Source organism: Peromyscus eremicus, chromosome 8a (assembly GCF_949786415.1).
Source record: "Peromyscus eremicus chromosome 8a, PerEre_H2_v1, whole genome shotgun sequence".
Taxonomy (NCBI): Eukaryota; Metazoa; Chordata; class Mammalia; order Rodentia; family Cricetidae; genus Peromyscus; species Peromyscus eremicus.
Window position 1 is genome coordinate 60,585,862 of NC_081423.1, and position 22,942 is coordinate 60,608,803.

General features: G+C 54.2%; 1 protein-coding gene and 1 long non-coding RNA gene across 4 annotated transcripts; one reads left to right on the forward strand and one right to left on the reverse strand.

Moving 5' to 3' along the window:
• Positions 1-229: 229 nt before the first annotated feature.
• On the reverse strand, positions 230-19,068 carry Ankrd13b (ankyrin repeat domain 13B). Of its 3 annotated transcripts, XM_059271255.1 has the most exons (16): positions 18,930-19,068; positions 7,557-7,692; positions 7,342-7,466; positions 7,212-7,257; positions 6,537-6,680; positions 6,263-6,452; positions 6,119-6,185; positions 4,520-4,601; positions 3,350-3,414; positions 3,029-3,159; positions 2,759-2,916; positions 2,470-2,622; positions 2,194-2,357; positions 2,046-2,122; positions 1,764-1,923; positions 1,352-1,630 (listed from the first exon to the last, which is right to left on the reverse strand). In XM_059271255.1, exons 1-16 carry the CDS (start codon positions 19,041-19,043, stop codon positions 1,352-1,354), a joined length of 2,091 nt encoding a protein of 696 aa, XP_059127238.1. In that variant the 5' UTR covers positions 19,044-19,068. The 3 variants fall into 3 exon arrangements, with proteins under 3 accessions (XP_059127237.1, XP_059127239.1, XP_059127238.1); XM_059271254.1 differs by lacking the exon at positions 1,764-1,923 and having other exon boundaries at positions 230-1,627; XM_059271256.1 differs by lacking the exon at positions 1,764-1,923 and having other exon boundaries at positions 1,221-1,572.
• A 313-nt stretch (positions 19,069-19,381) lies between these two features.
• On the forward strand, positions 19,382-20,958 carry LOC131916230 (uncharacterized). The gene is made up of 2 exons (XR_009380523.1): positions 19,382-19,721; positions 20,026-20,958. It is a non-coding gene; the product is annotated as an uncharacterized LOC131916230 (long non-coding RNA).
• Positions 20,959-22,942: the final 1,984 nt, after the last annotated feature.

Genomic DNA, 22,942 nt, shown 5'->3' on the forward strand with positions numbered 1-22,942 from the left:
ATACTGAGGCATAATTAATGAAATGTTTTACTAGGTACAAGTCTGTGCCTCCTGCATGGATGGCTGGGGACTCCCCCCTAATTCCCTTTTTGGAATCCTGGGGACCCTAGCAAATGCAAGCTGGGCAGCCTCCTACCCTAGGTCAGCCATCCCGGCATTGAGGTTCCAGAGACCCCGCCTCCCACCCACGTAGGCACTCCTTCCCAATAAAGTTAGGTAGAAAAGCATCTGGTTTGAAACCTCTTTATTTTGTGCCTCAGAATCAGTCTGGTGCCCTGGCATCAAGGAAGGGAATAGGAAGAACAGCTTCGCTTTGTTGCTCTTTTCTTGTCCCCCTCTTGTGCCCCTTCTGAGCCCCTGGCAGAAGCCAGCCAGAAGGTGGCCCCAGGAAAAGGGTGTGCGGCGGGCCCCTGCCCAGGGGGCAGCCTGTGCTTCTTTACGTGGGTAGGGCAGAACAGGAAAAGCCGGGGTTAGCACCATTGGATAAAGGGTGTTAGTCGGCCCCTGAATGGGGGCAAGGGGGTGCACAACCACAGAGGGCTAGCAGCAGCTGGTAGGAAGGGGTGGGTGGTGATAGTGGTGCCAGGGCCCTGATCAATGCCTTTGTGTCGGGTCTAACGCTCGCCCCCAAGCCAATATGCTACCCCTACTCCCCAAGGCACCATGAGGGAATCGGGCCTTGCCCAGACTAGGGGGCACCTTAGACACACTCCCTGATCACAATAAAAACGTGCTGCGGGCATGGGGACTCCGATTTCTGGCTGTCTAAGGAGAAGCTGGGACCACCCTGAGACACAGGACAGGTGTGGGAGCTGGGGGAGCTGGGCACCCCGCTAAGTGCACTTGACGCTGAAATGCCGGGGTGGGGAGGGGCTGGGCCCTTGATGTGCTGGTTTGTGTCTGGGACTGAAGCAGCGACACAGCACGCAGGGCAATCAGCTGCCTCCCGGGGGTGAAGAGCTGAGATGCGAAGGCTTCAGGGGCAGTGTCCTGGAGAGGGGTCAGTGAGCAAGAAAGAGGACCAGCCAGAAGGAGCAAGGGACGGGGACAATGCTCCTCTCAAGGATTCATTTCCTTTTCAATACCACCTGTCTCCGCCCTTGGGCAGATCGGAGCCCAGAGAAGCGGAGTAGGGGTCTGCGAAGCAGGGAGCACAGCCGTGCCTCCAGGGCTCTGGCTTGGACAGTTACTCCACGCCTGTATCAAACCCCTGGCATCTCAAGCCTGGTGCGCCGCCGCTACACCGCCGACGCCATGGCTCCAGGCTCCAGCAGCAGCAGCACGGCAGGTGCGCAGACCCGGGTCCCGCATGGAGTGGGTGAGGGTCCCGGCAGGGGACGCTACTGTTCGGTCAGCGAGAGCCGCAGGATGCGCTCCAGCTCTTCCTCCTCCTGGCGTGCTCGCCGCCGCCTCTCCTCCTGCTCCTGCGCCGACAGCTCCATAGCCAGCCGCAGCTGCTCGTCGTAGCTCCGGAACACGTGGCTGCTGGAGCCGGGACCTGGGCTGGGCCGAGGGCGGCTGGGCACTGGTGCCGGGGGCACGGGCTGGCGCTGCGGCGTGGGTGGGGCGCTCCTGGGGGCGGGGAGGATTTGTCGTGCGCTCCCCGCTCCCGGCACACCTGGGACACCTGCTCGTAAGCGGGGCAGGAGACATCGTGGAGGCCCCAGGGCTGGGCAGACTTGCCACCCTTCTAGGGGGGGCCATGAGTCTCGCTGGGGTGTCCTGGCCCCACCCGGTGGTGGAAGATCCCAGGTCCCGCCAACCTGTCTGTTGAGGGTCTGAACGTCCTGGGAGTTAGGTCCCTGCTCTCTGCACATGCCTGGAGCACTGGCCACCCACCCTGTGCCAGGAAAGGTGTTTGGCAGAAACCATCTTGATAACATCAGATGGAGCCCTGCTGTAGGCACTAAGGGTTCTCTGGGCCTGGCAGGGTTCCAGTGTCACTGTGCAGTCTGGTGGGTTAGTGGGAGTCTCTGTGCGTGTGTGTTGGGGGTAGGAAAGGGAACAGGCACCTCTACGTTCTCTTCGGCCCTGTGGGCACTGACCTGTCCTGTCGGCGGTCTTCATAGGACATGGGGTGGGTGCCTGGCTTGCTGTTGGTTAGCGCCTCCCAGATGGTGACCTGGAGGGAAGGGCCCGTTAGCTGTGCTTGTCTGCACTTGGAACGGCTTGGAGTGGCGTCGGGGGACACACCTGGTCATACTCACTGCCCGCCTCAAGCAGGCTCTGCTGGATGGCAAACTGCAACAGGTCATCATCTTCGTCACGAGTCGCAGCCTCTCGCTGGCCACCCAGCACGCTGTAGCCACGGGGGGCCTCGAACAACGCAGGGGAGATCTCACAGCCGCGGCAGGAGGCTGGGGGCGTGGGCCAGGGGTCAGGTGTGGGCTGGGCTCACCCCTTGGTGTCAGGGGGGGAAACAGCGGAGCTTTGAGAGGGCGGGGCTCTGTGGGGAGTGGAGAGTCTCACTGGTAGAACTGGAGCTGCTGACGCTGGAGGAGTCGCTGCCCGGGGAAGGTGTCTCACTGCTGGGGCTGCCTCGCACTGAGGGTACCGGCTCATCGCAGCCATTGAGGTTCCCGAAGGTGATGCGGGCGTTGAGGATGTGAAAGATCGGGATTTCTGAGGATAAGGAAAAGCCATTAAGCACCATCATCTAGCGCCCCCATACCTCAGACCCACTGCCCAGATTTCCTCTAAGCCTCCCAAAGTGGCTGAGGAGAAATTGGCGCGGGGGGGGGGGGGGGGCGGCACTCACCAATCTTAACTGGGAAGCCAGGAGGCAGGCGCAGCGTGATGAAGTCCCGGAGCTTGGCAAAAAGCGCATTGCTGACAGCCATGAGGTCAATGATGGGAGCCACCTGCTCACACAGGGACAGGGGATGCTCCTCACACAGCCACAGCTTGGCCTTGAACCTGGTCCCCCAGATCCCAAGGGGTAAGGGAAGCTGTAGGAAGCTATGGCCTCCTAGCACCTCTTAGACCCCTGCCCTGAGCACCCCTCCCCGGAAAGAGCAGGGGGTCTCACTTCTGTGTCTTTGTGGTCAGCTCCATGGGACGACCCATGTCCCGGTTGCCAAGCTCAAAGTTGGGGTTGAAGTACTCCTCTGCAGTGATGGCAGTGGGATTGGCTTGGCTCAGGGTCTGAGTGATCAGGGTCTGTACCACACAGGAGGGAGGCCTCAGTCCCTGACCCAAGCCTCTCATCTCTACCCACTTCAGCACAGAGCTGACACTGGCTTTGTGAGTAGGAAGTCCACACAGTCATGGTAAGCAGAATGCCAGCAGAACCTCCTCCTAAGCCACACCCACAACCTTCAAAACAATAAGACCCCTGACACACACTCACCCCATTTTGGGGGCCCCCATGCTGCTCAGCAATTCCCAAGAAAGACTGCAGAGGTGTTTTACAACCTAGAAGAAATGTGGGGTCTCAGGCAATACCGCAGCCTCATACACATGGGTGCCTCATCCAAAGCAACTCCACCCAAGATCTAGACTGGTGTCGAAGGTAGGGGCGTGGGTAGCTCTCACACCCCACATTCCTAGCCACTTTCACCTAAAAGTGATGAGGACTCTTAAGAGCAGGGCCCAGGACCCACTGCAAGGCTGGGTGAAATGAAAGGGCACCTAAGCCAGACGTGGTGGTAGCACTTGAATGCCAGCACTCAGGAGACAGAAAGGTGAGTAGGTATCTGTGAGTTTGAGGTTAGCCTGGTCTACATCAGGAATTTGAGGCCGCCAGGTGATGGTGTCACACACCTTTAATTCCAGCACTCGGGAGGCAGAGCCAGGCGGATCTCTATGAGCTCAAGGCCAGCCTGGGCTACAGAGCAAGATCCAGGACAGGCACCAAAACTACACAGAGAAACCCTGTCTCAAAAAACCAAAATAAAAATAAATAAATAAATAAAAATAAGAATTTGAGGCCAGGGTAACAGAGTGAGACCCTGTCTCAATAAATTAATAAATAAAATAATAAAAGCACTTAAAACTCAGAGGAAACTTCCCAAAGTGCCACTCTCCAGTTTGGTGATCTTGGATAGCAAAACGCCGGTCTTCTTTTGGGGAGTATGTGTTGAGTACTTCCCTTTAGGCACATCCACATAATGACTTCATTTTCTTCTCATGTAAGGCAGGAATTACTTGTTTCCACTTGAGACAAGTTAAATGATGCCCAATGAATGTGTGTGATATAAGCAAGTATGCAGACTCAGTCAGTGGCAAGGCTCTCTGACTTTCTACCAAGGTTTTGAATCAGATGACTAGATTAACCTATAAACGGCATGCATGACATTTATCTCCTAAATGCAATACAGACATTAGTAATCAATCACTGAGCCCAAATGAACCCTAGGAACCTTCTTTGCAGTATGTTAGGCACCTATGTGAATTGAAATCAATTTGTCTGATTGAGCCATCCTGGCACTGGGCTGCCAGGGAACGCTATGGGGGCACCGTCCTGTTGGTGGTCCGTCCCAGTCTGCAGCATTTCTCCCCATTTGTCTCAAGCTCTTACCTTTGACCTTGCCCTTGTGTTGTTCTGAAAGATGCTCTGTCCGTGTCCGGGTGATGAGCTCCACATTGGAGGCCCCATACACCTGAGGACAGAGGAAGGGGCTTGGAGACAGCTCTGGTGCCCGCTCTCTAGGGAATTCTAAACACTCCCTCCAATAAAAGTCTTGGAGGGGATCTTTGCCCCAGTCTCTAGGCATGCAGGCAAGTAAATATAGCAAATTATTCATCCATTTACTTATTCATTCAACAAACGTTTTAATGGTACTCGGGATTGAATTCAGGGCCTCTCGTACACTAGGCAAGTGTTCTACCACTCGGCTGCAGCTCCAGCCTCGGCTATCAAACATTTTGAAGGGGCAGGTAGATGCCAGCCATTTTGGTAGGCATCAGGGGTACAATGGTGAACAAACCTGCCCCTTTGAGAGTCACAGTCTAGTTGGAAAGACAAGAAAATGTACAGTTATAAAACAGTGAGATACATGCCCTACTGGGGGAACCCAAGGCCCCTTATCTGAACATATAAAACCAGGGAGGGCTTCCAGGAGGAGACAACATGTGCAGAGCCTTAAAGCCTTTGTCAATGCCTTCATTCATCATGTGCTAGGCAGGTGGTATCCCACAGTGACAGTTTTTTAGAGGCCTGGCTTTGAGGTCAGGTAGCCAAGGTATGATCCCCAGCTCTGCCCCCTACGATTGTACACATCGCCTGTGTTTCAGTGAACTGCCATAATCCTCGTGACTTCGTCTACAGGCAACCCCTACTAACTTAGTGGAGTACTAAGATTAAATGGGGTGCTATGGAGGGGGCTCAGTCACATCTGTAAAGTGGGGAAGAGAGCACCTGCCTGTTGTGAGGAGGAAATGTGGATAATACAGGTTTCCCCACACCCACACAGCACGTCAGAACAGAGCCTTGGATGTGAATATCCTAAAGACTCCCACAATGCCTACAGAGGAAATCTAGTAGTCACTGTATCTAGGGTAAACATTAGAATGTAACAGTTCTTTCTCACTGTATCTAGGGTAACAATTGAATGTGTTAGTATTTGTTGAGGGTACCTAGACCTTGAAGAAATCATAGTAGAGAACAGCGATTGTTCTCTATGCTTTGTAGAATTATTTTTCTGAAGGGTTTCCCATCCATGCATGACTTTGGTCACAAGACTATCCAGGCACACTTGGAAATCTTGAATTATTGGGTACCGCAAACAGTATACACTAAGGACTAAAGGTTGTGGGGGTGTGATGATTCCTTCAGAGAACATACAGAACAGATCAAAGGGGCTTTGGTATGAGGAACTTGTATCCCAAACAGCCTTTGTGTACAATCAATAAATATGCTTCTGAACGGGGGTTCGAGGTTCAGCTCACAGAAACTGTTCCTCCCAGCTGCCAGAGAGCCTAAAACTACATTCTGGGGTGACTCTCCTTTTTTTGAGCAGCCCACACGATACAGAATACCCGAAAATGCCCCTCTCCTGGAGTGATTTTTGGTCTCATGCTTTTTCTCCAGCCTCTGTGGCCACAAGGCTGGGGAAAGTGGGTTGGGAGCCCTCGGCTCAGCATGGCCAAGCTCCAGAACCTGGAGCTGTAGCCTCACCTTGGCTTCATACCCATTCACCATCTCTGTCTTCTCACTGCGCCAGCCCAGAATGCCAGTCTTGTTCCTGGGGAGACAGAGTTGTCCGGGTGAAATGGTCGCCCATCAGGCTAGCTTCAGGCTAGCCAGGACACACCGACTCACCTCTCAAAGGAGATGTTCTTGGTGTCAAGCTGTGTAGTGACAACAGGCGCCGTGAGCCGGCTCAGCACTTGCTCCTCAGTGGGTTGGGCAGCAGCCAGCAGCAGCTCCCGATCCTGCCCGGCCAACGCCAGCGTCTCCATGTACACCACACGGCGGTCATGGTCAATTTCCATGACCACCGCACTTGTGTCTGCCACCGGGGAACAGCAGAGGTCAGAGTGGTCTGGGGCTGCCCTACTGCCTCCCGCCCTGCCCTGTTTACGGCCAGACTGACCTTGACCCCTGAAGACAAAGCTGCGGTTCCCTCTCTGCCAGGTCATATGGTCAAAGCCCAGAAGTGTGGTGTCCACCCTCAGGTTCTGCCCACTCTTCCACACTTTGTAGGTATCACTAGGGCAGATCTTGGATACCAGGGGCACTGGGTAGAAGTGAAGGTCAGAAAGGGCTTCAGTTTCCTGGGCCAGCCCAGGGCACAGGAATGGAGCTGGTAGCACAGTCAGTAAAAGACTTAGGGCACTCAAAGGGAGAAGCCCTTCCTTCAGCCCCTCCCCTCAATGTAGATTTGAGGGATCTGAAGTCGGGCACAGGGACAGCTCACACACCACTGCCTCTAATACCCACTGTGTGTCCCTTCATTCACTCAACCTCTCACCCATGCTTCCAACAAGTATTTACTGAACACCAAATACATGCCAGCACTGTTCCAGTCACTAGAGATAGACACTGAACAAGGTAAGACTCTTGCCTGTTGGACTTTACCTTAGAGCAAATGACAGGCAAATCATTACAGAGGGAAAGAAATGATAGTGGAATGAGACAGCATCTGGGACAGTCCAGAAAGACCTGGCTGGGGGTTGGCACTGAGCTGAGGCTAGGTGGAAGGAACCCCACGAAGAGCATGGAACCACACTCCAGACAAAGTCCCCAGTTCAGATCCAGCCCCTCTTACCCCAGCTAGTGAACTCCCATTTCATCTCCACGTAGAAATCCTGGGCCTGGGGAAAGATGGAGAAGGGGGCTGAGCTGGCACTAGAATCAGGATGTGGGGGCCGCAGTGGGCAGGCGGAGAACCACCTCACCTTTCGAAGCTTCTCCAGGAGCATGGGGATGCCCGCCAGCCGCTTCACCACCCGCTGGTAGTCCCGGTACCGCAGCACCAGCTGCACCAACTCCAGGTCCCTGGTACTCACAGCCTCCTGCAGTACTGGGGGAGGGGAAGCGATGTCACAGGGTGAGACCCTTTGGCCCACTCCAGGGCACTGGATAAAGGGCTAAGATAAACAAGGGTGCCCACCTGTCCAACCACTGCGATTCTCCCTGCCCACATCTGCACCATGTGCCAAGAGCACACGGGCACATTCCAGGTGCCCCAGTGTTGTAGCCAGGTGCAGGGGCGTCCGACCACGGGGGTCCAGCTGTTCAATGTCCACCTGTGGAAGAAGTTGAGATGGAGCCCTGGTCACTTTGGAGGCATCTGGCAGGGGCCTCACAGCACCTGAACTGGCAGCAGGCCTCTCGGGACGTCACCTGGTCCAGCTCACAAGGCCATGAGAGGACCACGTGATGAGCTGGGCCCTGTGAATGGAGAGGGGCACAGGAGACAGGGGAAAGGACACTGGGAGAGGGTGTGAAGGCCTTCCTTCCTGTGTGCTCGGCCTCCAGGGAAAGGTATGTCCTCCCAGGCATGGGCCTCCTGTGGAATGCAGGGCAGAGACTGAATGTGGTCCATCCAAAGAGGTTGTTAGCCAAGGAGGATGCCTGAGGCTAAACCTGTCTAGTGGCCTCAGCCCACACTGTCACGAAGCGCCACTAATTTACAGCATTGGCGTGACCGCTGAGTGACTGTTGGCAAACAGGCATGACAATCCCTACATGTGAGTAGTGCACACACCCATAATCCCAGCACTGGGAAGGCTGAAGCAGGAGGATGATGAGTCCAAGGCTAGCCTGCACTACATGGGGAGCAACACCCTCCTCCTGCCCAGCTGCACTGGTTATGATCAAAGAACATGTTCACAGCACAGCTTCAGAGCCCTGGGCTGTGCCTTCAGGCTCATGCATCAGCATTTTTGCATAAATCCTGTGATTTCACGGATGATATTCCACTACATGCAACTGTATTGTGTTGTGAAAAGCATATGTGTTAAACATAAATATTTAGGTATATCTCAGGAGTCTGGACGTCTAGTAAACTCAGTGAAGCGACCATATGTATGTTAACGGCTTTCCAAAACTTATTAAAGAACTTCTCTCCCGACCCAGATGAGGCAACAAAAACCATACTGAAATGGATGGGGTTGCTATTGCTTCAAATATAAGAAGTGATTGTTTATAGACAACTGGCAACAGGTGTCTCTGACTGGGATTCCTGACCCTGTGGCTTCCCAGGACTTCTACCCGGAGGAACATCCTGAATTGCTGTTCAGAGAGGGGAATCATCAGCAGACTTGGAGTTGCGGAGACAGACAGGAATCTGAGCAAAGTGAGAAGTAAGAAGATGCAAAGCTCTGGAAAAGCGTGAGTTTTGATGAAAGGGAGAAAGGTGGGGGAGGGGGAGGGAGAGATGAGGGGGAGGGGGAGGGGAAGGGAGAGGAGGGGAAGGGAGAGGTTGCTCCTTTGCACAATGGTCCCTTTGAGCCTTTAATGATTACCAAACCTCACATGTGCACAGTAAAACTCAACAAGATTATGCAAAACAGAGAAGCGGACAGATGACTTCCAAGGCTCACTGAGGGCAGCCATTCACACTCCAGTCCGCCAAGAGTCTGTAGATCCCCTCTACTGAGTAGACAGTGTTGTGCCTTCTCAGCGGGGCTCCACCATCCCCAGAAAGAGGCTCATCTAGGCCACTCAAACAGGATCACACTCAGTTGCAAATAACTTAATTAATTTGCTAAAGGGAGACCTAATACTCTTTAAAGGAAGATAAAGTTCAGATGTTTAATATCTATCTATAAGATCCAACATCCAGCCGAAACTTGCTGGGGGACACGAAGCTGGTCCTGGCATCCCAGCAGTCAAAGGCTAAGGTAAGAGTTCAAAGCCAGCTTGGACTACACAGTGAGACTGTCTCCAAAACCAGCCCCCCATGCTCTCTGGTGTCTGGTGTGCTGAGTGCCTCCCTTGCTCGTAGTCCTCATGCTTAAGCCTACATTCAATAATACCTTTATTAAACCCCAACTCAATGTCATTAAAAAAAAAAAACAACAACCACCCTTCAAAACTTACTCCCCATGTCACAAAGTAGAAAAGTACGGTCTGTAACAGAGAGGAGAGAATGTTCAGTAGAAACACTCAGAAGTGAAAGAGTGACCATACAGTATGCTCAAAAGTTTGAGATTTCGGAGAGTTCGTTTTTTCTGGTTGTTGTTGCTGTTTTGCTTGGTTTTTGTTTGTTGTTGTTGTTGTTGTTGTTGTTGTTGTTTGTTTGGTTTTTTGGGGTTTTTTTTTGTTTTTTTTTTTTGTTTTTTTTTTTCAAGACGGGGTTTCTCTGTGTAGCCCTGGCTGTCCTGGAACTCACTCTGTAGATCAGGCTGACCTCAAACTTATAAAGATCCTCCTCCTGCCTCTGCCTCCCAAGTGCTGGGATTAAAACCGTGCACCACCACTGCCCAGCCTTTTGTTAGTTTTTTAACATGCTCTCGATGTGAAGCCCAAACTGGCATTGGCATGGCCCTTCCTCCCCTCCTCGGTTGGTTGTTGTTATTGTGGGAGGGAGGAGTTGAGACAGGGTCTTAGCTGGCCTCAAACTCACAGCTGAGACTGACCTTGGATCCTTGGTCCTCTCACCTCAGCCTTCTAAGTGCTGGGATATTATGGGCATGCACCACCACACACAGCTTGGCATCTGGAATTAAAGGCTCGCTCTACTATGCCCAGCTGTAAATTTTTGTTTTAACTCTCCCATTTTTTGAGGCAATTTGTTATAGAAATGACTACAATGATAAGCCTTCAGAACCAAGAAATGCAACACCCCATAAAAAGCGGATGCCAGGGCCCCTCATCATCAGATGCTGGGAAAGTGCTAAGAAAACCCGAGGATCCTGATAGGAAGGAGGCCTGTATCCGTGGGACAAACAGAAAACACTTCTAGGGCTGGAGAGATGGCTCAGAGGTTAAGAGCACCGACTGCTCTTCCAGAGGTCCTGAGTTCAATTCCCAGCAACCACATGGTGGCTCACAACCATCTGTAATAAGATCTGGTGCCCTCTTCTGACCTACAGTCATACATGCTGTATACATAATAAATAAATCTTTAAAAAAAAAAAAAAAGAAAAAAAAAAAAAAAGAAAACACTTCTAACTTCTCTTAGAAGTGATCAAGCCTTGACTCAGCATAATGAAACCTTACAGTGCTGGGGTGGAGGGAAGGAAGACTCTATGTAAAACTCTATACCTAGTGAAAAGACTCTTCCAAAAGGAAGGGGAAACAGACTCTGTGGTAACCCACAGCTCAGAGAACGTACTGCCAGAAGACATGTGGAAAATGGTCAGGTGGGAAGAAAATGATACCAGATGGAGACTTGGATCTACACAAAGAAATGGAGAACGCCAAAAATGTTAAATTTGCAAGTATAAGAATGTCAGTAAAATATTTAAAACCCACAAGAATAAAGAGAAGAGATGTCAGCAGATGAGAAATCTCCGCACGTCTTCAGAAGATGGAGAGTGGCTGAGACTCACCACCGACAGAGTGGAGCAGAGAAAGCCAGGGCCCACACAGTTGGGGGGCGGGGCAGAGCAGCAAGCCAGGTTACCCCAAGCTCACCAGCATGAGGTGTCTGGACTCAGGGACACTGATCACAGCAAAGGACGAAGTTATGGAGTGCATCACTGGTGACCAGTGAGACCAGCCCTTGCACTGGATCCTGAGCTATCAGCAACCAGAACGTACTACCACTCCACCCAGGGAGGGCACTGAGTTCTTCCTTGGAGGGAGTAACGACTGAAATGATCTCTGAATAGAGATATTTGGGGTGATCCCGAAGCTTGCTGCCCAGTTGTTCTATGTGGCAGTGAGCTTCAAGCCCCATTCCCACACACATCCCTACAGCCACGTGGAACTGGGCACTGGAGGCAAAGTGTCCACTATGAAATCCACCAAATAGACAATGGGACCTTATGAACAGGGAGGAAACTGCCTCTGCAGGTAGTGAAAGGAATTTGGGGGTAGGGGCAGGGCAGCCAGGGAAAATGTGAAAAGAAAAGATGACAACTGAGTTCTCAGACCGAGGGCCCCTGGCCTCCTGTCCCTGGGCCTTTCCTCACCATGCTCTATCTTCCTCACCTTCCCGGGCTTGCTTCATTCCTGCACCGCGGCCCCCGGGCTCATCTCACAGTGGACAGTGCCTCACTTCACTGCATTTTCAGGTTAAAACAAACGGCACTGGCCGGCGGCGGTGGCGGCAGCGGAGAGATGCTCTGCAGTTAAAGGCACCTGCCACCAAGTCTAAGTCCCCCCAGGTTGATCTCAGGGACCTACATACTAAAGAGAGAGAACTAACTTCCAAAACTGTCCTCTGACCTCAACATGTGTACAGTGGCACACTCATGCCTCCCCCAACACACACACACACACACACACACACACAGAGAGAGAGAGAGAGAGAGAGAGAGAGAGAGAGAGAGAGAGAGAGAGAGAGAGAGAGAGAGAGAGAGAGAGAGAGAGAGAACAGTGTTCCAGTAAGACTTCTGGCATGAAAGGCACATGCTTACTTACCACTGAGCTACACCTCAGCCTCCAGAACACCCACCCCTCTGTTAACATCTTTATGCTCTCTCTTTCCTTCACCCTCCACATCTGCTCTATCCCCTTGACCTGTAGGCTCAGCCTTCAAGGAGACCTCGAGGCCCCTCGGTTCCCATCCACCTCAAGCTACCATGCTGCTCCCAGCCACCTCCCCTTCGTGTGGCGCCCGCCCTTACTGCTCACATCACCTCTCTCCTGCCTCTACATGACCAAGCTAAACTGAACTCAGGGGAGCTAGAGAGATGGCTCAGTGGTTAAGAGCACGTGCTGCACTTGGGCTCACATCCAGTTCCCAGCACCCACATGATGCCTCACAACCCCCCACTAACTCCAGTTCCAGGGGATCTGACGCCCTCCTCTGATCTGAGAGCACCAGGCCTGCATTCGATACACATACATGCCTGCAGGCAAAACACTCATACACATAAAAAGACAAATAGACCTAAAATAAATAAAGAAATGAAAGTAGCACAACCCCCCCCCCCCAGTGAGTTTTTGTTTTGTTTTTAGTGTGTTAGTCTAGAATCCTAGCCTTGGACCTCTCGGGAAACTCATTTGCCCCACCCACTCACAGCTTTGTCGTCTTAAAAATGGTCCCTCGGACAGCCCAGTATTATGATTTTTACCCCCCAAGGCTCGTGTGCTGGAAGCCCGGTCCTTCCCAGCAGAGCAGGAGAGAAAGGTGGTGGATGGCTAAGGGCTGGGGCCCAGAGGGAGGTGATTCAGGCATGGCAGCACCAGGCAGGGACAGGCTCACAAGAGCAGGTCAGGTCTCCTGGGACTGGATCAGCTCCCACAAGAACGGGTCATTACAACCCGAGTTCAGCTTCCTGGCTCCTTGCCCCGCCCCACCCCACGCTCCTTCTGGACGTGCTAATTTATTCAGCTGTGACACAGCCTAGGGGTCCTGGCCAGCCGCTGGTGCAGTGCTCTTTGAACTTTCCACTTCGACCTTCCCAGTCCTCAGAATCGTGAGCTACACCAACCTTTTCTTCTTGTAAAATCGTCAGTTATGCTGGAGGGTTTTGGGGGGGGGGGGTGGTATTTGTTTTTGTTTTGTTTTGGTGGTATGGGGCATCAAGCCCAGGGTATGTCTTGCTGTCTGCTAGGCAAGTGCTATACCAAGGGCCACACCCCAGCCCATGAGGAATTGTTAGAGCAACACAAACTGAGTGTATAGAACCTCTCTCTCCCTCCAGGCTGCCACCCAAATGTCACCTGGCATTAGTCTGCCCTGACAACAACCTGAGGTGACAGTTGCTGCTTACCTCTCTGTACCCCTTATCCTGTTCCAGATCTCGGCCAACATCCCAGGCTCCTTGGCTTTTTCAGTTTGCCTGATATCGCCTATTTTGTTCATCAGTGGCTTCCCAGACCCTGGACAGCATCTGGCATGTAACCAGTGGTTACGCATGTGTTAAATAAATGTATAGATACTACATTGAGGGTCAGGAGAAGGTTTTAAAAAGTATATAAAAGTCATAAACCAAGAGATTTCGTTCTGGAAGCAGTTTACAGATATAGAGGTAGGGTATCGAGGAAGCGCCCAGTGAGGTGGTGAGGTGGGTAGTGGAGGAACGGAAGGTGTTGCCTTAGAAATCCAGGAGCTGGAGCCCAGCTCAGTGGACAGTAGTGTTGCTGTTCCAGCATGAGGACCAGCATCCATGTCAGGGCGTTCCCAGATGCCTGCAACTCCAGCTCCCAGGACCTGATGTGTCTTCTGGCCTCCCAGTGCTTATACTACTAAAAATAAATCTGTTCTTTCTTTCTTTTCAGACCAGGTATGCTGGTGCTGGTGCATACAAAAACATGTGCACACATCATGACACTGTTTCAAACCACAAACGGGGTCAGTACTTTACACCTATGTTGTGACACACACTTGTGCATGTGGGTACTCTGTGCTATACACACACACACACACACACACACACACACACACACACACAAATCAGTGTAATAAACATTTTTATTTTTCTCTGTTTTTTAATTGTTATGTGTCTGGGTGTTCTGCCTACATGCATGTCTGAGCACCGTCTGGATGCCTGGTGCCTGTGAAGGCCAGAAAAGGGCATCCGGTCTCTGGAACTAGAGTTATTGATGGTTATGAACTGCAGTGTGGTTTTTTGTTTGTTTTTAACTGAACCCAGGACCTCTGCAAGAGTAGCAAGTACTCTTAATCACTGGGCCATGTCTCTAGCTTAGTAATAACTGTTTTTTAAAAAGTAAATAAATCTTTAAAATCATTGTTTGCTTTTGTGACAATTTCTCACATAACCAGGTTGGCCTCAAACCTGCCTTGGCCCTCCTGCCAGGCCTACAGTGAGAGCCACCACACCCGGTTTATATCATTTTTTAAACTTGTTTTGGCACGCCTTTACTTTTTAATACATCGGGAGCCTCAAAAAACAAGTGACCTTGCCCCTCTGGGTCCCTGAGCTGTAGCTTGGAGCTGTGAGGAGTCCCACAGATCCTTCAGAGAAAGGGGGGAATGAATTCACTGTCTAAGGTGGGCTGGGTCCCCCGGGTCCTGACCTAAGTGGGGTTCTGGGCCATGAGGTGGGAATGAGGGAGAGCCACAGACCCTGAGCTGGTTGAGGAAGCCAGGGCGTGGTCTTTAGGCCTGTGAAATGACCCAGCAGGTAAAGGTGTTGACAAATCTAGGGGAGTGAGTTTGATCCCCAGGTCCCTCATGGTGTAAGGAGAGGAACAACTCCCAAGATTTGTCTTCTAATCTCCACACCACTTGCTCTATGGCATGTGTGTGCATACACATGCATACACACACACACACACACACACACACACACACACACACACACACACAAATAAGTAAATGTAAAAAAAAGAAGAAAATGAGAAGGAGGAGGAGGAGGAGAAGGAGAGGGGCCTTCCCCAGAGTTGCAGGTGAGCTGCTGGGTGTCCCCAGCTCCACCCTAGATGCCACTGCTGCTGCTGCTACGGAAGCTAACAAGGCCCTAGGGAACTAGTGGGCACCCTGCCTGGCCCTAGGGCTCCTGTGGGCCTCAGCTCCCAGCTCTAGAGGCTAAACCTCCTGCAAGATGGATGCCTTTCCCACCCAAACTCCTCAAGACTGCTCCTCCCAGCATCCACCCTGAGGCAGCCCTGATTCCCAAGTGGAGCCCATGCACCTACCCAGGGCCCAAAGCAGTTCTCCCCACCCATCCAGAGCAGGACCTAACGCACAAGTGGCATGTTGCCCTGGGCCCAGGTGGGAGAATTCATTAATTTCCTCAGCAAAAGCTCACAGCTGTTTGTTTAATTGCTACAATGAAAAGGTTTCCATGAAACCCAACACCCGCCCTCCCCACAGAGAGAGTAGAGACTCCTAGACCCAGCAGGCTCAGAGGGAATCGAAGCTGAAGTCTTTCAGGTTTAAGAGCTGGGGCTCCCTGGGCAGAAGACTCCTCGCCTCCACTCATGAGCACCCCTGTGCACACGCACACTGGTACGCACGGGTTCCAGAAGAAAGCATGCCCATCCTACCTACCCACCCGGTCCCCGTGCGCTCTTCACGGCACAGGTGTGCCTCGCTGCTCCTTGGCTCTGCAGGAGTCCCCTTGTGTAATGTGTGTTTGGTAATGGCATACCCGGTCTAAACGTCCACATGCGCCAACAGGGTGTTTTTCAAACTCTTTTATCGTGGACAGAAACTGTTTGTCAAGTAAAGCCTTAAAAGCACTTGCCAAATATACAGTAAGTCTGGGCACTGAAGAAGGGTGGGAGACCAAAGAGCCTTGGCCACTTGGCCTCCCCTGCTTCCCCTGCCACCCACTCCTCCTTCCCAGGCCTAGAGAAGATGGCTGGAGTCTGGTTTAGTCATTGCCACCTAACAGGGGCTGTAGGGCTGAGTATGCTTGTGCTTTCTCAAGGGTGGGAGGGTTGAGGGTGTTCCTCAGATGGCCTGGGGTACATGGATGACTATGGCCACTGGGGAAGTACTGCTGACTCGCCACCCTTCCATCCCCGTGTGGCCCTTCTTCCATCCCAGAATGCATTGGTTTGTTTGTATGTTTTTGAGGTTTGTGGCTCTCTCTGCTGAACTTCCTAGCTTCCTAACTGTGGTGTTACCCCCACACCCAGGACTACTTTAGAGTGAGGGAAGGTACCAGGTGCTCCACCAAAGTTCCCAACATAACTGATACTTCTAAAAGGGCCTCACCGCGCTCTAGGTAAATGGAGAAAGTGGGAAGAAGGACCAAGGCAGAGGCAGCCCCAGGAAAGGCAATGGTTCCCAAGGACCCTTTCAGAATCCTTGCTGTCAGAACGATCCTGTTCCCATGGCCATCCCTGCCCCTTCACCCCGAGGGAATGAATGACTCCAGAACCTGGGCCATGCCAGGCGAAGGAAGGGACGTGCACTGCTCTCTACCACCGTCCATCCTGCCTGGCAGGGCACCTGACAACCCTACTACTTCCCGGCTCCTGCTGGGCTCCTCCCTAGCATCCCAGCCCCTCTTAACTGCTCAGCATTCCCAGAAGAGCCCCCAGTGGCCCAGCCACTCTGAAAGCTCTCTGTTTGGCCCCACTCAGCCCGTGAGCATTGCCAGGCCTGCCCACGGGAGGCCTCTGCAGGCCTCTGTTGGAGCAAAGCAGAGGTAGCTGTGCCAAGCAAGGACCAGGGAGACCCAGCTGCCAAGTGCTTGAGGAAAGCCTGGTGGTTTTCTGTGGTGGCTTGTGCCAGGAACTTTAGAGGTCAGGGGACCCCCCCCCCCCGCACACCATCTGGGGTGCTAAGAGCCTGCCGGAGTGCTATCATGACGTCAGGTGGCTCACCCCCAAGTGTGGCTCCTGAGAAGCCATCGTAATGCCCCAAAGATGAGAGACAGTGGACATTTGAATGCAAGCGTCACTCTGTGTCAGCCCTGGGGTTGGCACAGCCAGGGACTCTCCCGTCGAGGCTAACTGGTACTCTGGAGGGAGGAACACCTGCTTGAACTCCTCAGGGATGAATATGGGTTCATGTCACTGGTGCCCTATATTCTCCTGGCTTGGATCAAGGACAGGCAGGCAGATATCCATTTCAATGAGACATTAACGCACCAGGTCCAGAATGGGGTAAACAGGGTACCTAGCTACTATGGCATCCTGAGCATGAGGAGAAGAACGCTGTGAACAGCCCTGGTCACCTTGACCTGCAGCAGCTGAGGCTCCCCAGCAAGATGGCCGACGTGAGGTCTGTCAACAAAGACCTAGATGAAAAGGCCTTCTTCTGAGACAGACACTCCACTTCTTTCTAGTTTTAGGGAAAGGACCACCCACACCCTGTGGTTGAGGGAGTCGAGCTGAGACATTCTGGGGATTCAGTTTCTAGCCTTCTAACAATCCCTAGATCTGTGGAGGACTTCCTCAAGCAAGGAAAGTAAAGAGGAGCCAGAGAAGACAGGATTGGATCTTTTTGTCTAAGATCTTTCCCAGAACTAAGTCTCTTCAGGGCAGGCATCGATACCTTGTATTTACTTCTCAGGCTCTCTGACCTCCTGTCTTTACGAAGCTTTTATGACAGATAAACTAACTTGGGGAGGCCTTATGGAAGCAGAGGCAGAAAGGAAGTGAACCCCCAGGCCATCCCAGAGGCTTGCAAGCCCAGATCATTCTATTATTAAATGAGAATGCAATGCAGAGCTGAATGCTGTAACTGAACTGGAGGCTCAGAGGGAATGCAGGTGGTCTGATGTCCAGCCTTGGCCTCTTCCCTTGGGAATTAGGTCCTCATACTAAACTTCCATGATTGAGGAAGTGGGTTCACAGCCCCTAAGTCTCAGACCCTAATCAAGCTGGGAGGTCTGAATCTTAAGGAACTCAGGGCAACCTGGGCCCAGCTCTGCCCACCCCTTCCCCTGGGGGTGGGAGTTGCATCAGGCAAGCTTTGCAAGTTGCCTGGGTGGGAAGAACAGAACTGCAGACTGCTAACGGCCTGTACCTGCCTTTGTCCTGAGTAATGGCTAAGAAACACCACCATTTCCCAGTCTTTCTGCTTGTTTTGGTTTTTGGATACAGGGTCTCACTATGCAACCCTGGCTGCTCTGGGACGTGAAGTAGACCAAGCTGACCTTAAACTTGCGCCAATCCTCCTGCCTCTGCCTCCCCGGTGCTGAGACTACAGGCATGCACCACTACTTCTGGGTCCCAGTCTTCTTTGAGGTCACTGCCCAAGCCCAAAGCTGTCTGACCCACAGGTTTCTCTGACTGGCAGAAAGCAGGGAACCCATGTTCTGTGCAGAACCTCAAATCCTTCCTGTGGCCCCTCCTTCCTCCGCGGTGAGACGGTAGGCCCTGGCACCAAAATACAGGAGAGCGCTTTTCAGCACCTGGACAAGGTCCTTTCGGGCTTTCTGGTAGGGTCTTCGCCACTCCTGGCTCTGGAGCCAGGGCGGGGAACGGAGGCATCCACAGATTCTGTCCACTCTAAGCAAACAGAGACCTCGTTCACCAGGAAGTGAGAGGGCACTGGGTGGGGCTGGGATGCCTGAGAGTGCCACACAGCTTGTTCCCCGATCCTGTGTGGACCTCCTCCCCACGCAGGCCTTTCTTATCTCTGCACACTCACACGGGGATGTCGCGCCTAGACCGAGTGGGGTGGACTCTCCCACCACATGGAACACAGACAGAACCGACAGCCCCTCCCTACAGTCCCTTAAAGCCCCGACGGCGGAGGGCACGGGGTCCTTCCACACCAGTCTTGGAGGGCCCGGAACACGTGTGGACCACCGGTCCTGGAACCAGCGGAGCAGGCGGGGGCCGCTCCCATCACCCTCTTTAGGTCAACAACCACAAAAGCCGCGGCTGCAAACAAAGAAGCGCCGCAAACTCGCCGGGGAGGCGGGACAGGCGGCGCCGCGCCCCCTCCCCACGCCGCGCGGGCGTGCCGGGCCATGGTCCCCGACGGCGCTCCTACCTGGCCGGCGCGGACCTCCTTCTCCAGCTCGCGGTGGCGGTTGTGCCACACGAGGTAGTGCAGCGGGTACTTGCCCTCGGGCCCCTTCCTGGCGGCGGCGTTGGCGGGGATCATCGCCCGCTCCTCATGCCGGGGCCGCGGCGCCCGGCCCGCGGGGAGGGACGGCGCGGGAGCCGGGGCCCGGGGCCGCGGGGCGGGCGGCCGGCGCTGTCTGCTCGCGGGGCTGCGGCTCGGGCATGTGCGAGCGGCAGCGGCAGCGGCGGCGGCGGCGGCGGGCGGGGGCGGCGCGCCCGGCGTGGTGCGGGCGGCGGGCGTCCTCGGGAGGCGGCGGCGGGCGGCGCGGAGCAGCCCCCACCCGCCCGGGGAGGGAGCGGGCACTCGGCGGCACGCGGCCTCGCGCCTCGCCTCCCACACCCCCGCACACAAAGACGCCACTCGGCACCGGGAGCAGGGGCCCGCAGCGGGAGCGGGGGCGCACGGGGCGCCGGCCCCGGGGACGACGCCGCCGCCGCAGGGACGCGCGCCCGCAGCCTCCGGCTACCCTAAACCGCATAGCCCGGCCCTCAGCCCGAGCGGCCGGCGAGGGATGAGCGGATGCGGGAGAGAGAGGAGGGGACCCGGGTGCCCGGAGCTGGGCGAGTTACAGCTCGGCCCCGCAGCATCATGGGACTTGTAGTCCGCCTGGTGGAACCGAGCTTTTCGGATGACCAGAGACGGTCTGGAACTGATTTCCTGAAAGGGTGGACAGAGAGTCGGGCCCGGCCGAAAACGGAGGCCTTACTTGGATGCCAGGTGGGTTGGGGCGCTCCTCCACCCGCTGGCATTTTGCCTTTTGCAAGGAAATGGAGGAGGCATACAGGCCTGGCTTGAAGGGTTGGGACGGGAGGACGGGAGGACGTGTGGCCTGAAGAAGTGAGACTGGATCCCAGGGAGGGTGAGGCGGTATCTGGATTCTTAGAAGATACTGACTAATGAGTGGCCCCTAAGAGAGATTCAGGGTTATCAGTACCAAGGGTCATTGAAGCAGCCAGGGATCTGACACTTGAAATATTTCTCAAGTCTTTTGCTCTCTCAGAAAATTAAACCCCTCTTCCAGACATCGCATTGGAAAGAGAATGTCTAACGGGGCGAAGAAGACAGTCCTTCCCCTCCATTGCTCAGCAAGAATCGGGATGAGGCTGAGCAGAGACAGCAGCAGGTGGCAGCTCCCCACCTCCACCCCATGTGGGTCCCTGCCTAAGGGAAAAGACTGAGTCCAGATTGCCTCCTTCCTGGATGACCAGAGCAGACGAGCCCTTCCACAGGAGCCCTTGCAGAGAGTGTGGTGAAAGTGAAAATGGCCTCTGTGGCAGCCGACTGCAAATGTTAAAAGAACCAAGACGCCCTGGAAGAGAAAATGGATCGTGATGTCAACAGAGCTGTGTTTAAATACCGCATCAACTGCTTGATCTTGAGCAAATTGCTTACACTTCTGAGTTTCCCGGACCACTCACCTCTTAAATGGGATTGGATACTACCTCCTGGGGTGAGCTAAGGATAGCAACTGCCTGAAAACGGCGGCGTCTCTCGCTCCTTCAACCGGGCTGAGACAGGTGGTAGGAATGAACATGTTGCCTTCCTTGAGCCCACCTTAAACCAAAGCAGAAATAAGGGATTCCTCGTCAGCCCCACTCAGAACAACAATCTAGAGAGTGTTCGTGTGGGAGGTGCCGGCAAAAGCTTGCAGACTCCTTGTGCCTCCCTGGGGTTTCTTTGTGTGGTCTTCTCCCCTGCCTCCTGCACACCCCGCGTTGCCAGGCCCGGGAGGGCTGAGGGAGGAGCAGGCTGCCTCACCCCTTTCTGCAACCTGGGAGGAGCCGGCAGGCGTCTCCACAGCCCAGGTCGGCAGCCCACCTCCACCACTAGGGGTCAGCAGAGCGTCGTGATTGCAGCCTGAGTTGAGGAGGGGGCTAGGACAGCCAGGAGGGGACGTCTAGCAGAGGCCTCCAGAACGCTTGGACAGTAGTACCTCATTAAATCGTTTTCAGAACCTTGTGTGTGATTCCACTTGAGCTGTGCCGTTTCCTGGGATGGTGACATCTCCGGGGAACCCAGAAACCCTTTTATCGCCATCTTCAAACACTGAATCTTGGCTGTGGTGAGGCTGGGGGTTCTTGAACAAAGTTTGGACGGTGTGTAAGTGCTAGGGCCACTCCCAGGCAGTCCCTGAGCCATCCGGGAGATGGGGCGGTGGAGGTTGGGGGAGCCATGAATCATTCTTCCCCTGAACAACCCTGTAGCCCTAGAAGGGAGCGAGGCCAGCATGCATTTGGGGAAACTATTCTTTGGGTAGCTAGGTTCCCCTTTTGCCAGATGGTCGTCTACCGACACTAAGCCCAGGTCGCTTTCCCTTTGATCTGAGCGCCCTGACTGCCACGTGCTCGAGACGCGCCCACACAGCTAAGAAACAAAGGCAGCCAAGCGACAGGGCTGCCAGCAGCCGCCTCGACATTTAATAAATGAAATTCCATAGCTGGGGGTCGATCCGGGGTGAACGGGCGGCCACTGTTCCTGGGCTGCGCGCCCAGTTTCAGCTGCCAGGTTGCTTCCCACCTCCAGGGCTGGGGCCACCAAGCCTACAGACTCTTCGGTACGAGCGAAGTATGGGGTGGCATCACCACCACCCTCTAGTTATCTTTGCTGGCAGAAGCCCCACCTGCTGAGCTGCGGGCTGTGGGGGGAGGGGATGTCTGCAGGATTTTTTTTTTTTTAAAGGTGAGATTATAAATATATCCTGTGGATCGCAATTTCAAACAAACTTGTCAATCTGGGTTGCAGCAAAAGGCGATGGAACTTTGCATGTATTTTGGGTGGTGTGACTCACAAGCATTACTTGTCTCCCCTAGGGAAGGAGCCTGCCCACCCACAAGTCACTGCTGCTCGGGCACTGCTGGGAGAAGTCGACCCACTCAGGCACCCCTATCCAAGGACTCCCCCAAACCCCCGTTCTATAACTGAGTAGGAATTCCTGACACCTAGGGAACTCTCTACCTTAACTATGTCACCACTGACCTGCCCCTTCCTCTGCGCCGCCCCCCTCGCCCACCGGGTGTTGTGTATCTCTGCCCTCTCCACAAGTAGAGTGCTCTGACAGCCCTTTTGCTGCTGTGAGGATGGGGGCTGGGTGCAAACGGGTCACACGTGTGTGGGGGAGCATGCTCAGTGTGGGGTGCACCCACGTGCAGCCTGCACTTCAGCTCCTTGCACCCTCCCCCTCCCTCTCCTGTCTCCATGAGAAGTCCAAAAAAAAAAAAAAAAAAAAAAGGTCCTTACAAGAATTGGCTCCTATATGCTATATGCATATGCTCTGGATACATATAATACACCCGTTGGGCGGCCCAGAAACATCGCTGATGCATCCAGAACAGATAGCAAGCTGGTGCTGGTGCACACAATACAGTGGTCACTCTTAACCATCCAGGTTCTGTGCTTTCTTGTTTGAAACAAGGATGGTGTGTTTTTAGTCCCGCAGGCAGGGAGTCACACTTGAGTGACCTCTCGGGCACCTGGCCGTCCATATTGGTGGTAACGTGTGTACTTGGCGGGGGAGGTGGCCACAGACCCACCTGGACACTGACATGGACACAGAGGGGACCAGAACACACACTTCACCCCAATCCAGCCTCTGACCGCGAGGAGCAATGTGCCTGGGGGTGCTTCCCGTCCACCATAGTCCCCGCTCCATCCGTCTCTCGGCTCCTGGACCACTCCCCAATCTGAAAGTGAAGGTCAAAGTGCTAGCGGGTGTCTCGGCGGCCCATCAGGCTGGAGCGGGCCGCGGCTCCTTTAAGAGCCCCCGTCCACTCCGGCCGGCGCGCAGGCTTCCTCTCTCGGAGGGGCGCGGCCTTGGAGCGGAGCGGAGCGGCGGGGCGGGTTGCGTGCCGCCCCTCCCCCGGTGGGCAGGGCCTGCGCTGCTTCCTGCAGGAGCGGCCCGGGCCGCGCAGGGGGCGGGGAGAGCGGCGAGCGGCGGCGGG

Coding starts and splice junctions, on each gene's coding strand:
- Ankrd13b (XM_059271255.1), bottom strand. CDS start 19,043: ATGATCCCCGCCAACGCCGCCGCCAGGAAGGGGCCCGAGGGCAAGTAC. Junction 6,453..6,536: donor CTTTGTCTTCAGGGGTCAAG/GTCAGTCTGGCC, acceptor CCCCGGTGGCAG/ACACAAGTGCGGTGGTCATG. Junction 2,123..2,193: donor CGGGCAGTGAGTATGACCAG/GTGTGTCCCCCG, acceptor CCTTCCCTCCAG/GTCACCATCTGGGAGGCGCT.